This window comes from Tyto alba, unplaced genomic scaffold, assembly GCF_018691265.1.
Source record: "Tyto alba isolate M040663 unplaced genomic scaffold, T.alba_DEE_v4.0 Super-Scaffold_22, whole genome shotgun sequence".
Taxonomy (NCBI): Eukaryota; Metazoa; Chordata; class Aves; order Strigiformes; family Tytonidae; genus Tyto; species Tyto alba.
This window is the reverse complement of record NW_024881296.1, coordinates 23086156-23099652: the sequence shown is the minus strand read 5'-3', so window position 1 is coordinate 23099652 and position 13497 is coordinate 23086156. Positions and strand designations below refer to the sequence as shown.

General features: G+C 39.0%; 1 protein-coding gene across 1 annotated transcript in view; it reads left to right on the top strand.

Annotated features, from left to right (window-relative positions):
• Positions 1-13023, top strand: part of CNKSR3 (CNKSR family member 3) — a 60932-nt gene extending 47909 nt beyond the window's left edge. Inside the window, exons 7-13 of the mRNA XM_042795819.1 lie at positions 539-598; positions 3424-3492; positions 4216-4362; positions 6081-6205; positions 8694-8902; positions 9379-9468; positions 10980-13023. Coding sequence (XP_042651753.1) covers positions 539-598; positions 3424-3492; positions 4216-4362; positions 6081-6205; positions 8694-8902; positions 9379-9468; positions 10980-11278 — 999 coding nt within the window. The 3' untranslated portion in view covers positions 11279-13023. The remainder of the gene's footprint in view (positions 1-538; positions 599-3423; positions 3493-4215; positions 4363-6080; positions 6206-8693; positions 8903-9378; positions 9469-10979) is intronic.
• Positions 13024-13497: the final 474 nt, after the last annotated feature.

Below are 13497 nucleotides of genomic sequence, written 5' to 3'. Positions count from 1 at the left end.
ATTAACATATATGGCCACAAATGCTTAGTTCTGCCAGAGCTTTTATTGCTTATGTCAGCACTTTGGTTGCCAGACAGTCTGTATATTGACTTGCCAAAAGAAATTCTAAAAGAACATGCAGGCAATATTGTAGCCCACCTGTGTAAGTGTGCTTTCTATGGAGAGAGCTGGTGGCCATTTAGTAAAACCTGTAATTCTGTAGTGCAGACCAGGCAGTAAGGAAATTAACTTTTATTTGAGGCCAAAGACAAGGCAGCAAAACCAGCAGTGTTTGGTATTACCAACCAGTTTCTAAATTGCATTCCATATATTTGGTGTTTTAAGTCCTTATAAACATTATAATTAATTACTGTAAAAGTGATCTGTGAAGAGGTTTAGAATGTTGTAATATTGGAACACACACTTTTCTAGGAAAAATATGTGAATTGTTAAGTGTTTTTAATAATGTTTTGAATTTGTTGCCAACAGTTGTTTAATCAGATAAGTTATGTGTTTATTTTGCCTTTAAACTTGTTTTTCATTTTCTACTTACATTTAGGGAATGTATATCAAATCAACTTATGATGGATTACATGTAATTACTGGAACTACAGAAAACGTAAGTGAAGTAAATGTAGATTAACTCAGGCTACCTGACAGTGGCTTTGATTGAGTTAGTTTGACTCTTTACTACTTTTTCCTGTTTTACATACAGCTTTCATGATATTACTGCTTTAAGTACTGTGTGATGCATCATTTGTTTATCCACAATTTGTAAATTTTTTGTGTCTGCATGTTTCACTGTTAGTCTAACTAAACCAGTTCCTGCAAGTACATGAGTGAGTTCAAATGCTTGGCATCAAAACAGTTGCTTTGATAAGTTACTGTATCTTCTGTTCTGAGTGCTTATGGTATCTTGCTTAACAAAGTCTTGAACGTATTTGCTCTCTGCTGGCAAAGGCAATCACCCCTAATGGGAATGCATAAGTGGTAGTGTGTTAAATTCAGTAATGAGTAATGAAATCAATGAGCTGTTCAGTGACAAAATTACCTTGCATAGTAAAAAGACTACAAAAAAGTAAGACTTTTAAGAGTGATCTGCTGGAAGGAAACTGTCGGCATGATAGGCAACTGTATTTTTTGCCACAGATGGCTGCTTGTTTTATTCTTATACTGAGTTCTCCGTAGCTGAGACATTATTAAAGGCTTCTGAGCAGTCATTGCAGTGGACTTCTGGCCAGCAGCTGAGGCTGGTGGGTGAGGCTGAGGTGTTGTCAGACATGCCACTCTACAGAAGCAAGGGCTGAAAGGAAAAAGAGCAGAGGAACTTGCCCTTTTCAGTGATGCCTTTTTCTTTTTTTTTTTTTTTTTTTCCTATGAATAGGAAAGAACCAGTGGTTCTAGTTGTATCTCTGCCAAATCCAGGGGCCAGCGAGGAGTGGGTGGAAATCTGTGCTTGCAGTTCAGAGTGAAAACTAAAAGCTTTTATAGCTTTTCTGTTATTGTCCTGCTATAACTCTGTATAGGATCTGTGGCAGAGACCAAGTCCACTTTGACAGCAATTTCAGCATCTGATAAATGTGAAAGAATGTAAAGTTGACTGCCGACAAGCTACCTGTGTACATACTTTTCATTTTGGGGCCAGGAGTGGGGCTGTATTTCTTCTATAGCTTTGATCATTGGCCTAAGCATCTGCTTTTTTATGAAAACTGGCTCTTCCTTTAGTGAAGCTCTTTCCTTTGGAGCAACACAGCTTGACAAATGATGGAGAGATCTGCAAACAACTGATGTCTGTCTTGTGGCGTGGGATCATTTAGATGACCCAGGCTGAGTCTTAGCTCAATTTTCTGGATAGATTTGGAATGGTATTTTAGTTATAATTATATATTTAGTTATATTATCCCCAGAAGCCGGTGTGTTTTAATGCAGTGGAGTTACACTCCAAAATTGACAGGACTGTACCTTGGAAGGGCTGGGGAAGTCCATACATTTGATACCAGTCAGCACAGAGGATTCCTGAGTTGTGCTGTCCTACTTGTGACTTCCACCATCACGTTGGCCTAGATCTAAACTTTGCTCTTTCCTGTGTTCTCACAGTGTGATTGCAGTGTCTGCTGTGCTAGCTGGCATTTGCTGTAGGAGTCCTCTGTGCAAGGGTCCCCCACCCTCCCCCAGATGAGCTGTTGACAGCTCAAAGGACAGCTTAAAATGAGCTTTGTTTTTCACAAACTTGACTTTGGCCCAGCATTTTTTTCTCGATCGTGGTTGACTCATATATACGCAGCCTTCCACAGAGGCATTTCCTCTCAGAGGAAGCGGGAGGACAATGAAGAAATGGAGTTACTCATGATAGCTGGAGTGTCCCACAAATTCCCCCATGTTTTCTTCTCTTGTTGCCTTGTTTACTCCTATAGATCCTTTTAATAAAATAACTTATTTGACCTCTGAAGGTGTGATGATGAAGAGAAGGGAGTCCTTAATCCAAGTGCTTAGTTCCAGAGTCACTAGAAAGAGCTGGCCTGATGCCAGATGGTTACTCATGGGGTGGGGGTTATGGGAGGAGAATTGTCCCGTGACTGGGGTACAATATACCACAGTAGTATGCCTGTGTACTTCGGTTGTTGTCAAGGCTGGTCAGGGTTGGTGTGTTATAGCAGTAAGACTGTTTTTAAGAACTGCAGCAATAGTTGGTGCATGGCACCAGTCACAGATAAATATAAATAAATATTGACACATTTAGCTGTTCCTTGCTAGTGGTTCCCCAGAGCTTGGTTTTTGATTCAAGCAAATTGTATTTTAAGACGTATTATTATTAGATAGGTGTTTTTCAAATACCTATCTATGCATGTGTGATGTGTGCAAGCATATATTTTTGTGTTGACCTTGATGATGCAGGCAGGTAATTTCACATTAAATTTGGTAGCTCTTATTTATGCTAGGAAACAAAAAGGGAAAGTGCGGTGGATCCATTTTGTGAGTTGGAGAGGGATTTTGATCCTTTGTTCTGCACATTCAAAATCTTAGTGTATTTTTTTTTTTAAATCAGTACATATTTATTTGAAAGCTAAGTTTAAGATAGTTGCTGTGTTAGAATAGCAATCTTCTCATCAGTCCTCTCCTACTTCTGTCTGAAACTACAGTACAAACTGGAAGCAAAAGGACAGTGGAGACTGTCCCACGATTTAAGTACAAATTGGCCTGTGACAGATGTAGGGTATGCCTTCTCCCTTTCCCTGTAGTTTCCCCAGTATAAAAAATAAAACATAAGTTGAATTCATCTTAATTTCTCGAGTCGTCGACAGATGTAATGTGTGATCTAGCTGTGTGAAAATTTTCAGCAATGTTCTTCATTACAGATAAAACCTTTGACTTAGCTTGGTGGTGGTTGTTATTAGAGAGAAGAGAATGTGCTGAAGTACACGCCTCTTGTTTTCCTCTTTGTAGTCCCCAGCTGATCGATCTCAGAAGATTCATGCTGGTGATGAAGTGATCCAGGTTAATCGACAAACTGTGGTTAGTAACAAACAGCCTTACCAGCTTTCACTTATGCTTGCTCTACAGAGCTCCCTCCCCACAGGTTCTGAATGGAAGGGGTCAGGAGGCAGTTCTGATATCCTCCTGTTGAAATATTTGAAGCTTTTCAGTGTTTTGTTTTCAACACATTTTATTCTTCACAATATTTTGATAAAATAAATATGCAGTATTTCATGTTTAAATGACATGTGCATCATATTTAAATACTTCATGTTGTATTTAAGGCCTGTTTTAAAATGCATTGTTACAATCTACTGAATTATATATAAAAACAGCTTTAAACAGCCCTACAAGTATTTGTCAAATAGTTTGCATCTGAATACTTAGGTAAAAGTATTACATTTTTGCTTAGCACAGGTAAGCAATACCTTTTGGTGTGAGAAAGAAACAGGACAAAAGTAGTTCACTCTGTATCCCTGTGTTACTCAATTTGAGTACATCCATACATTCTTCTAGAACCAGAGCTGAGGTATAAAGAGCATTGTTTGGTATCTCAGTGTTGAATTTACAGCTTAAGTAGAGATCTTTCTTTGAAACAAAATAAAGAACAACCTTCCAAAAAAAGCTTTCCAATTTTTTCCTTCATCTTTTCTCTCTTTAGGTTCATGTTAAAACAGTTTGACTTGGGGCATTTAAGTGCTTCTTGTTTGTTCACTTTCAGAAAAGCAGTACTAAATAAAAGATGTCTTTATTCTCTTCCAGGTTGGATGGCAACTGAAAAATCTGGTGGCAAAGTTGCGAGAGAATCCTGCTGGAGTTAAGCTGCTGCTTAAGAAACGTCCTACTGGCTCTTTCCATTTCACTCCTGCTCCGCTGAAGAACTTGCGCTGGAAACCACCCTTGGTGCAGGTGAGAGGCTTCTGGCTCAACTCTGAAGTTAGGATGGGAATGCCTTGGTTGCAACTTGAAAAAGAGAAATGCCAGAAATGCTCCCAGGTGCTCATGTTTAAATATAGGTCTAGGAACGTTAGGTGAAATGGCTGTCTTCTTCTGGCCCCTAGATAAAAGGGAAAATGTTATCTTCTCTTCCCCTCTTGATACACAAAGGGACTAGACATGTTGAGCATTTTAAGTTCTCCCAGTGGCACACAGATGGATTATCTGAGGCAAAACTGCTGAAATGACTGATAGGTATGGAATTCGTCAGCATGGTGTAATCAATGCTTACTCTATTTAGCGGAGTAATATGTTTTTGCTGAAATAGTTTAGATTATCCCATATATTTGTCCTCTCTTTAGTCTGGTGAAGTGTGGGAAAGAGTGAGTGTTTTTCAAGAAGTTATTTAAACAACTTGTTTAAATAAGATTTCGTTGTTGGGCAGTTCACAGATTGGGTAATGGACAGACAGAGAAAGTGATGTTAATAATTCTTAAATAACCATGCTGAGGAATGGCTTGTTGTATTAGGAAGCTTAGGGCTTATGGGAGAAAATAACTGAATTGAATCTAAACTGATTACCTGAAATAGAGAAAACTGGGGAGAGTTCCCATTCCTACTCTTGTTCTGACACAGATCTCCCTACAGCTGTGAGGATAATTTATCAGCCTGTAAAATGCCCATGGCTATCGCAAGTTTTGATGCAGGCAGATTTCTCTCAAGCTGGGTAGATGATGTACATTTAACTCCTTTCATCAATGCCTTTGTCTTGCTTTTGTGGCATCATGCCTGTCATTTAATTAGAGCCAAAGGCAAAAAAACACCACCCAGTGAGTTTTCCAGGGTTACCCAAAGCAAGGACTGTGTTACCAGTGTGAAGAGCTGAGGTGGACTGGGATATAGGCTGTGCCAAATAGTGTTTCCTTGGTGGAGTGAGTGACTGGAGAAGCCTGTTGACAGTTCTGAGCTCCAGCATACTGACCAGTAAAAGGCAGATGCTTGCCATTAACTGAGTGGCCAGAATGAAAGCCTGGTCAGACCCTTGACAAAAAGGGAAGTGTGTTGTCCTCTTGTTCAACAAAGATGAAAGGGTCCTTCAAGCCTTTTCTCTCCTAGAGACAGACAGGAGTTTGGCAAAATGCTGGGGACATAGAACTGAGCCACAAAGAGCAAAGTGGAAAATTTACTCATGTGAACAATACCAAATACATTGTTCCTTTCCTTCACTTACCCTACTTATATCACTTGATGCAATTTTTGGCGAATATTACCATATTCGTGTCTATGCCCCAGGCACTGGACTGTACGGAATAAGGGTAATGTGAGCTGGCTTTGTAAGTGTTGCAGACAATACCTGTATTTAACAAATTTAATTATTTTAATGGATCTAAAAATAGAAGGAAGGGGTTTTGTCTGTGATTTTTCTGTGTATGGAATTTGCAGGAAAAATAGAACTGGAAAGAGAAAAATATTCTTGAGCAATGTATTACCCGTGATAGGATTTCTGTAGGAGGGACTGCAAAGCTAGCCAAAACTGGGGGTGGAGGAAAATGTAAATGCTGAGAGTTTTTAATGTGTTTATTAAGCACAGAAATAGTTCACTAGGAGATTAAATGGTGCTATTGATTGTTTAATTATCTTGTTGTGAATAAGTCAATGCTCAGATGTTTGATAGCTGTCTAACATTTCAGACCAGTCTTCTGCCAACTTCAACCCAGTCACCAGAAAGCACCATGGATACCTCACTGAAAAAAGAGAAGCCAGCCATTTTGGATCTGTACATACCACCTCCACCAGCTGTTCCATATTCTCCTCGGTATGCAAATAAACATGCACTACTGAACAAAAAAACTCCATTATTACACTTGTTTCTTAGCTGGCTTGCTCTTAAAGCTCTGTATAGATTAGCCTGAGGAATTTTCAGATTTTACAGACTTTCTTCTAGTTGATTAAATGTATAGGATTGCTTAAGCTCACGCTTAAATGCATAAAGTATCAGGATTGTAATAGATTTTATTATTAGAAGATTATTGTGTGCCATATAGATCAGAGTTGTTCCCAAAACATGAGCGGATGTCATCCCTGGCTTTATTGTGAGGTTATGTTTTTGATTTTGTTTAAATCTAACTGCACATAACAAGAAGTTATTTTTGTCTGTAACTTTTTCCACTGTGTGTTTTTTTTCTTTTTTTTTTTAGCAAGTTAAGTAACCGTTGTGGGAGTTAGGATAGAAAAGAACTTGTTTTAAAATGTTAAACTCGCAAACTGTATAAAACAGGAATGTTCCCACTGAAGGGAAGGGAGAGTCAATTCATTCAACTTTTTAAATTTTTTTTTTATCCTGTGGTGTAAACTATAAAAATGCAGACCTTTGTACAGAAAGGGTGGGGTGGGGGTAGGGGGTTGGGTGTATGCTAAGGCTAGCTTTTGTTTGTTCTCAAATCCATGTTGACTCATGCCAGAACCCTGCCAACTGACCTGGGGAGGTGATGGACAAGAGTTTTCAGGCAGGGCATCCTTCGTGGTCTGCCCTGACACTTTAGGCTACATGTGGATAGCTCAGCACATAAACTCTGACCTTTTGCTGCAGGACTCATATGGGAGGAGAGCTTGCCTCCTCTTATGTAAGGCCTGATACAGAGACAGAGGCTATATTACTGCAGTCTTTGGGGCAGTACTGGGGCCAGGGGAGAGGCTTTCTTCAAGGTAGGGTCTCTTTACCCACCTTGACCTGTGTTCTCTCTGTTTTTCATGTTTATGTGTGCTCGGTTCTTTAAAATAAAATCTCTTAGCATAAAGCCAAGCATATAGATTTAGCAGCCTAGTTTAGAATGCCTTGGTCTTTTCTTTAAATCCTTACATTTCAAGTACATTGGTGAATTATGTACATGTGTTCAGTCTGTTTATCTTTCCTAAAGAGTCACAAAATTATATCTAGCTTCAGATGCCTTTAGACCCGGATCCCTGTTGACAAGGAAGGAAGTAGCAGTGTGAGCTGTAAAAACTTGTCCTGGATGATGTGTGTAAAGGGGAAGGCTTCTTTACTTTGACTTTTAAAGAAAGCAAATGTGGGAAGCTGTGGCAGACAGGAAGAGGAGAAAGGACAGTTCTTTCACCTTCTGTTTGGCTCTTCGTGTTTGTGTTTCTCTTGAAACTGCAGTGCATTTGTGTGGTCGTTTCTTTTTTCCCCTCTTCATCCTGTTCTTTTCCCTTCCTGGCATGGATCTTCTCTGGTCCACACTGGGGAGGGAGAGAGCAGTGGCTGGTTTCTCTCCCCACAGCACAGTCTCCACATGGTGGTGTTGTAGGAGAGCTCTCCTCATATATACGGTTGTAGTGTAACACTTCTGTGCAATTTCTAGTCCCTGAATCTCCATTAATAGCTCCCTCCCATTCACTGAGCTTTAACATTGTTCTTGATGAAGAGCTTGAAAAAGTGGTATGCACTGGGCAGGGAGCTGTTGTGAATACTGGACTATGTTTGTGCTTAGGCAGTCGACTGTATTTTTATGCCTGTCTTGGCTGACGGTTGCTTCAAGCAATAAGATTGAAGCATGTACAGGGAAGGGGAAAAATACCCCACGTAAATCTTAACTTGGAGGGGATAGCTTTTCTTCCAAAAGTACTCACAAGGACTGGTTCTAAAAATGGCTGTTCCTGGCCTTTGAAATGAGGGAAGGGAGTTCCTGCAGAAATTACTCAAAATCATGTGTAGATACACTATGAATTTATTACTCACTCTCAAGGGACTCTAACTTTTGGATAGAGAGAGGTGGTGATGAATATTCGGTGGCAGTTATTGGGCTCTTATAATGACTGAAAAGCACAGTCCCTCAGATGGAGGTAATAGGTATTGCCATTACCCATTACACAGAGGTGGATAAATATGTGTATGCACTCCTCTGTCACAACTGTATACTGAACAGGCAGTGAACTGGTAGCTTTAATACCCTCAGGGCAGAAAGGTCTCATTTCTCAAAAGCTTTTTCAGGGGTGGTACCTTTAAACTTCTCTGTGTTAAATTACTGGCTCATTAAAAGTTAATTAGCATGAAGGTGGTAGATACATTTATAATGGAGTCTTCCATCACCTGACTAGTTTGGGTTTTGTTTTTGGTTGTGTGGGGTTTTTTTTTGTTTGTTTGCTTTTTTTTTTGTTTTTGTTTTGTTTTTTTTCCTCAGCTTGTTTGCAGTACGATGCCAGTTATCAGGAGCATGACTGGGTGCTAGTAGTATCTTTCAAACCTACTCATGTCAGTAGCATGAAACTCTTAAGTTACTAACTGAAGTGAAATGTTCTTTCAGAGATGAAAAGGGGAGTTTTGTATATGGAGGATGCAACAAACCCAGTCAGCTGCTACCTGGGTCCAAGGGTGCTGAGTCTCCGAATTCTTTTCTGGATCAGGAAAGTCGAAGACGAAGGTTTACTATTGCTGATTCAGATCAGTTGCCTGGATATCCCATGGAAGCAAATATTCTACCAGCCAAGATGAGGGAAAAAACACAGTCCTATGGTGAGTTCATTCCTCTTTCATTATTGTTGTTATGATAAACACTTTTGTCAGTTTGGAATAATTTGTGTTAAAAAACTGCTCATTTGACTTGATGGATATTAAGGGTAGTCTGTGCAAATTGTGAATGTGAATGAAATTCCACATCTGAAATAATTTTGCTTAAATACTGTTATTTCTTTAATGAATGTCATTCAACTGGGCTCTGTTGCTATGGTTGGCCATTTCCATGTGTGTTTTGGTTATAACTTTTGGTCATTTTGTGCAATGCTTCTGTAAACAAGCAAAGTGTGGCTGCTTAATCTCAGCACATTGCTTTCTTATATTTCACTAGTGGAAGTAACTTGGAATATTTTATTCTACAATTTTAATTCCTTATTGCTGTATCTTTTCCTTTGCTTAATTGTGAAAAGTACCAATTTAAAAATTATTTTCCTAAACTTAATGTAATTCCTCAGAACCTTCTGTGTTGCCTTTAGGAAAACCTCGTCCTTTGTCAATGCCTGCTGATGGGAGCTGGATAGGAGCTGCAGAACCCTTCTCTAGGCCACGCGCACCAGGGAGAAAAGGCAAGGTTTTAGGTCTCTTCCCTCTTTCTCTTCCCTTCTTCTCCAAAATTTCTTTGGAGTGAATTGGATGGAAATGTTTAAATTGGGAATGGAGGATCAGTATTTGCATATTGCTGAACTGATCCAAGATGACAGTTGTTGGTTTTAGCAGGAATGACAGATGGTAGTTGTGAAACTTGTGAGGCTATTCAATGCTGGGGCTCAAACTTTTTTTGCCCTGTCTTAAAATTCTTGTGAGCATTAAAAGTAGGCTAGAAGGATTAGGACAGATCTGTACTTGTCTCTTTATAGCACAGGTTTACCGTTTTGCTCTTACACCCATTTCCTTTTCTTCTGCATTAAATATTGACCATAAAACTGCTTTTTTGATAAATCTTTCTGTTTGTTTAGCTTACTGTGGAGGCTGTTGTAGAAAAAAATCTTGTTCTCTGAAATGTAGGGCCTTTTAGGAGTTGCTTTTTGCTCTGACTGCTGTTAGAAAACAACATAGCCTGAAAATGTCACAGAATGGGAGAGAGGTGGAAGCTCTCAAGGCTGGATGGCATTTTTTGCTTCCCCCCACTGCCCTTCTCTCCTTCCCAGCCTTTTAACCCGAAAGGCTATGAGTCCTGCTAGAGTGGGAAATCAGACAGATGACTATTTAGTTTATTATTGAAATCAGTTATGAAAGCTAATGTGTAATCCTAGGGGAAATAAAAGCTGAATTCTATTATTTTAATGCAAAAATAGAAGCTGATAACAAAAAACATCAACCTGGAGGGATATTAGAAACAAGCTAAGTAACAAGTCTAACAGAACCATCACCGGGTGGCAGGGCTGGTTTTTGTGTGTATGGCTATTTGTTTGGTTTTGCTTTTGGTTTTGTTGTGTTTTTTTTTTTAATGTTTGAAATGTACTTAAGTACTGCAGGCTTATATGTAAGCTGTATTGGGTCAGAACAAAGGCCTGCGTAGCCCAGATCTCTAGCAGCAGCTGCCGTGGTCAGGAGTCTAGGGAAGAGTATAAACAGAGAAAGTGTCACAAATCAATGGTCAAAACCAAGAAAGTGCTTGTATCTTTACCTGCAAAATTAATTTCTGTTGTCCAGAGTAATATTTGTAGCTTTTAAGTTAGTCATGAGATACATTTATGTAAACATGGATTCAACTCTGGTCTATCAGCATCTTGATTGACATGTTACAAGAAGGTTTGTTAGATCTTGCTCGTGATAATGATTTGCATGAAGGCAGTCTGCACTAGCAGTTTTGGTGCATGTGAATCTGGAATTTAACAGTCAAATGGTATCCTCTCTGCGTGTGAATTTATTTTATTGTTCTTTGTGTTGCTTAAAAAAATATTAAAGATGCAAAAAGCCATAAATCTATTGATAGCTGCTTATGTCCAGGTGTATTATGGGAGGTAACCAAAAGCTAGGTAATTTGAAATGTAACCAGAATCTGTTTATAAAAATAGAAAATGTTAATAGAGGGTTTTGAAGTCAGCAATAATCGGTTATCCTCCTGTTTGTACAGGTGAAGATGTCCTCTGCAGGTACTTCAGTAATGAAAGGATACCCCCAATCATTGAAGAAAGCCCTTCCACACAACACCCCCTCTCAAGGCCAGTGTCTGACAAGCAGTTAGTGAGGGGAACGGATTATATTCGAGGCAGCAGGTGTTTTGTGAATACAGACCTCCACAACAGTGCAACAATTCCTTTTCAAGAGGAAGGTGCTAAAAAATCCTCTGTTACATCGTCCACAAAATCTTCCTCGGCAGAGCCCTCACTGCTGGTCAGTTGGATCACAAGACTGAAATTGTTGACTCATTGACTGTTGCTCACAGGACTGTTACGAAGTGCCTTTGCTCATTGGCCAGACTTCTCTACTTTTCAGCTTAACTGATATGTAGTGACTAATGCAGTGTTCTTTCCTGGAGAATCTTACATTTTCCCATTTTGTTTGTGATTTGTGATGGATCAGAGGGAAGAAAGATAAAGATCAAGTTCCTCTTCCTGGACAAAAGCTGAAGGCTTTTCCCCTGGAAATGTGTAAAATTTCAGTGATACGGAGGCCACTCATGACCTGATAATATGCATAATGACTCAGAGGAAATCATTGCATTGCCATAAAGTCCAGTGGCACTTCAGTTGTCTGAGTGCTCAGAGGCTGGTGTGACTGGCTGAGTGTCAGAGTATGTAGAGCTCAGCAAAAGTTTTGTTACTCTCCTGACTAGGAAAGGTAATCAGGGAAACAGCGGTTTCATGCAACTTAGTGATGCTGTTGCAAGTACAGAGTGAGATCAGCCTTGCAAGGAAGTAGTAGTAGTGTTGCCATTCATTCTCTGATATCCAGAGATCTTAGGAAGAGTTCTCTTATTCAGAGATCTTAGGAAGTTGGACTAATTTAATTACAAATCGATCCAACCTGATACATAATCCATTTTATTGAAATCACAGTACAAATAAAGAGTGCTGAACAACTGCAGTGCTCATCTGTAAAGATATATGGATTGCTACAAAATGCCAAGGAAATGCATCTGTAGAGGTGGTAAAAGAATATATATTTTTTCCTTAATTGTTTAAGAATGATTTGCTGTTAACCAAAGTAAGCTTTTAAAGACAGTCCTGTTGGACTTACAAGAACTTTTACAGTGGTTCAGTTTTTGAATGATGTGTTGTTTTTATGAAAAATACATGCTATGATACATTACAATTGTAAGACACCTTGCTATTTTCTATATAGCGCAAATTTTTCCCCCTTCAGAATTTTAAAGTAGCATTGGGTATTTTGGGAGGAAAATAAAACTTGTTTAACAAAAGAAGAGGATATTAAAGAGGTATTGTTTAAAAAAAAATGTATGTAAGATTGTTAGTATACAAAAGTTGTGTTCAAAGTAATTTAAATATTGAATATAGTTGTATATATTTTTTACATTTAAACAGATAGAATTTGTACCTTCCTCTCTGGTACCTTGGCACAGATTAGTCAACTGAAAAGAAAAAGAAAGTCTTTTGTATTCCCTGCTAATTATAAGACTAACTATTTTCATAGATGATATGATGCCAACAGCCTTTACTCCTTTGGTCTTGCTGACAAGAACAATTTATATTTAATAAATGGTGAAGGAAAAGGGAGGTTAAATGCTAGCTTGCACTTTGGACTGGGGCAGGAATTGTATGTGATAACGTGTGTTAAAAACGCCGTAATTCTGGCCAATGATTCTGTTGAAACAAGCTTATGAAGCTGTGCTACAGCCCATCAGAGACTGTGTTAATTCAGTTCTCAATTAATTATGCCTGATTGTGACTCACTGGTGATCTAGGTGGGGCCTGGTTTGGAATTTTCTGATCAAAGCAGATTATAATATGTCTGTCTTGTGCCACTCTTCTCCATTCCCTGACAGCAGTCTGTAACAGAGACGTGGACAAATACAGCTGCGGTGCAGTTGAACCCTAGACCAGTTTGGTCATGCCTTTGAGAAGAGGGCTTAAGCTGCCAGGTTGTAGGTACTGTGGTATAATACAGTCCATCCCCAATTTGACTGAACTGTTTTAAATTAAATCACAGTTACTGAACTAGATTGAAGTCAGAGATGTTGTCTAAACAAGACTTCAAAATGGAACTTTTGCTCATCTTTAATGTCCTGCCTTCCGTGGTTTAAAAATGAATGGGGAAGCATCGTGCATATTGATGGAGGAAAAAACTCTGGATATATTTGATTTCCTAGGGTTGCACCTGTGCACACTTTGAAGACACTGAAAAGTTTGCTTCTTTTGTTTGCTAAGGTTCTCTTGAAGTTTGATCTAAGAGTAGTGAAGTAAGCTTACCCTAATTTAACAGTAGCGTTAAATCACTGCAGCTTTGAGGAAAGAGGAATTTATAAGCATTTAGGCAGAATGAAACCAAGCAATGTCCTCTCCGTGTTCATCCTCTCCATACTCCAACGTCCTAACCATGCTGATTTAAGGTTCTGAATTTCACCATTTGTCAGTCAGTCATAAGGATATCCAGTAGCTGATTGTCCAGAGAAAGACTTGATTGGCTCTTAT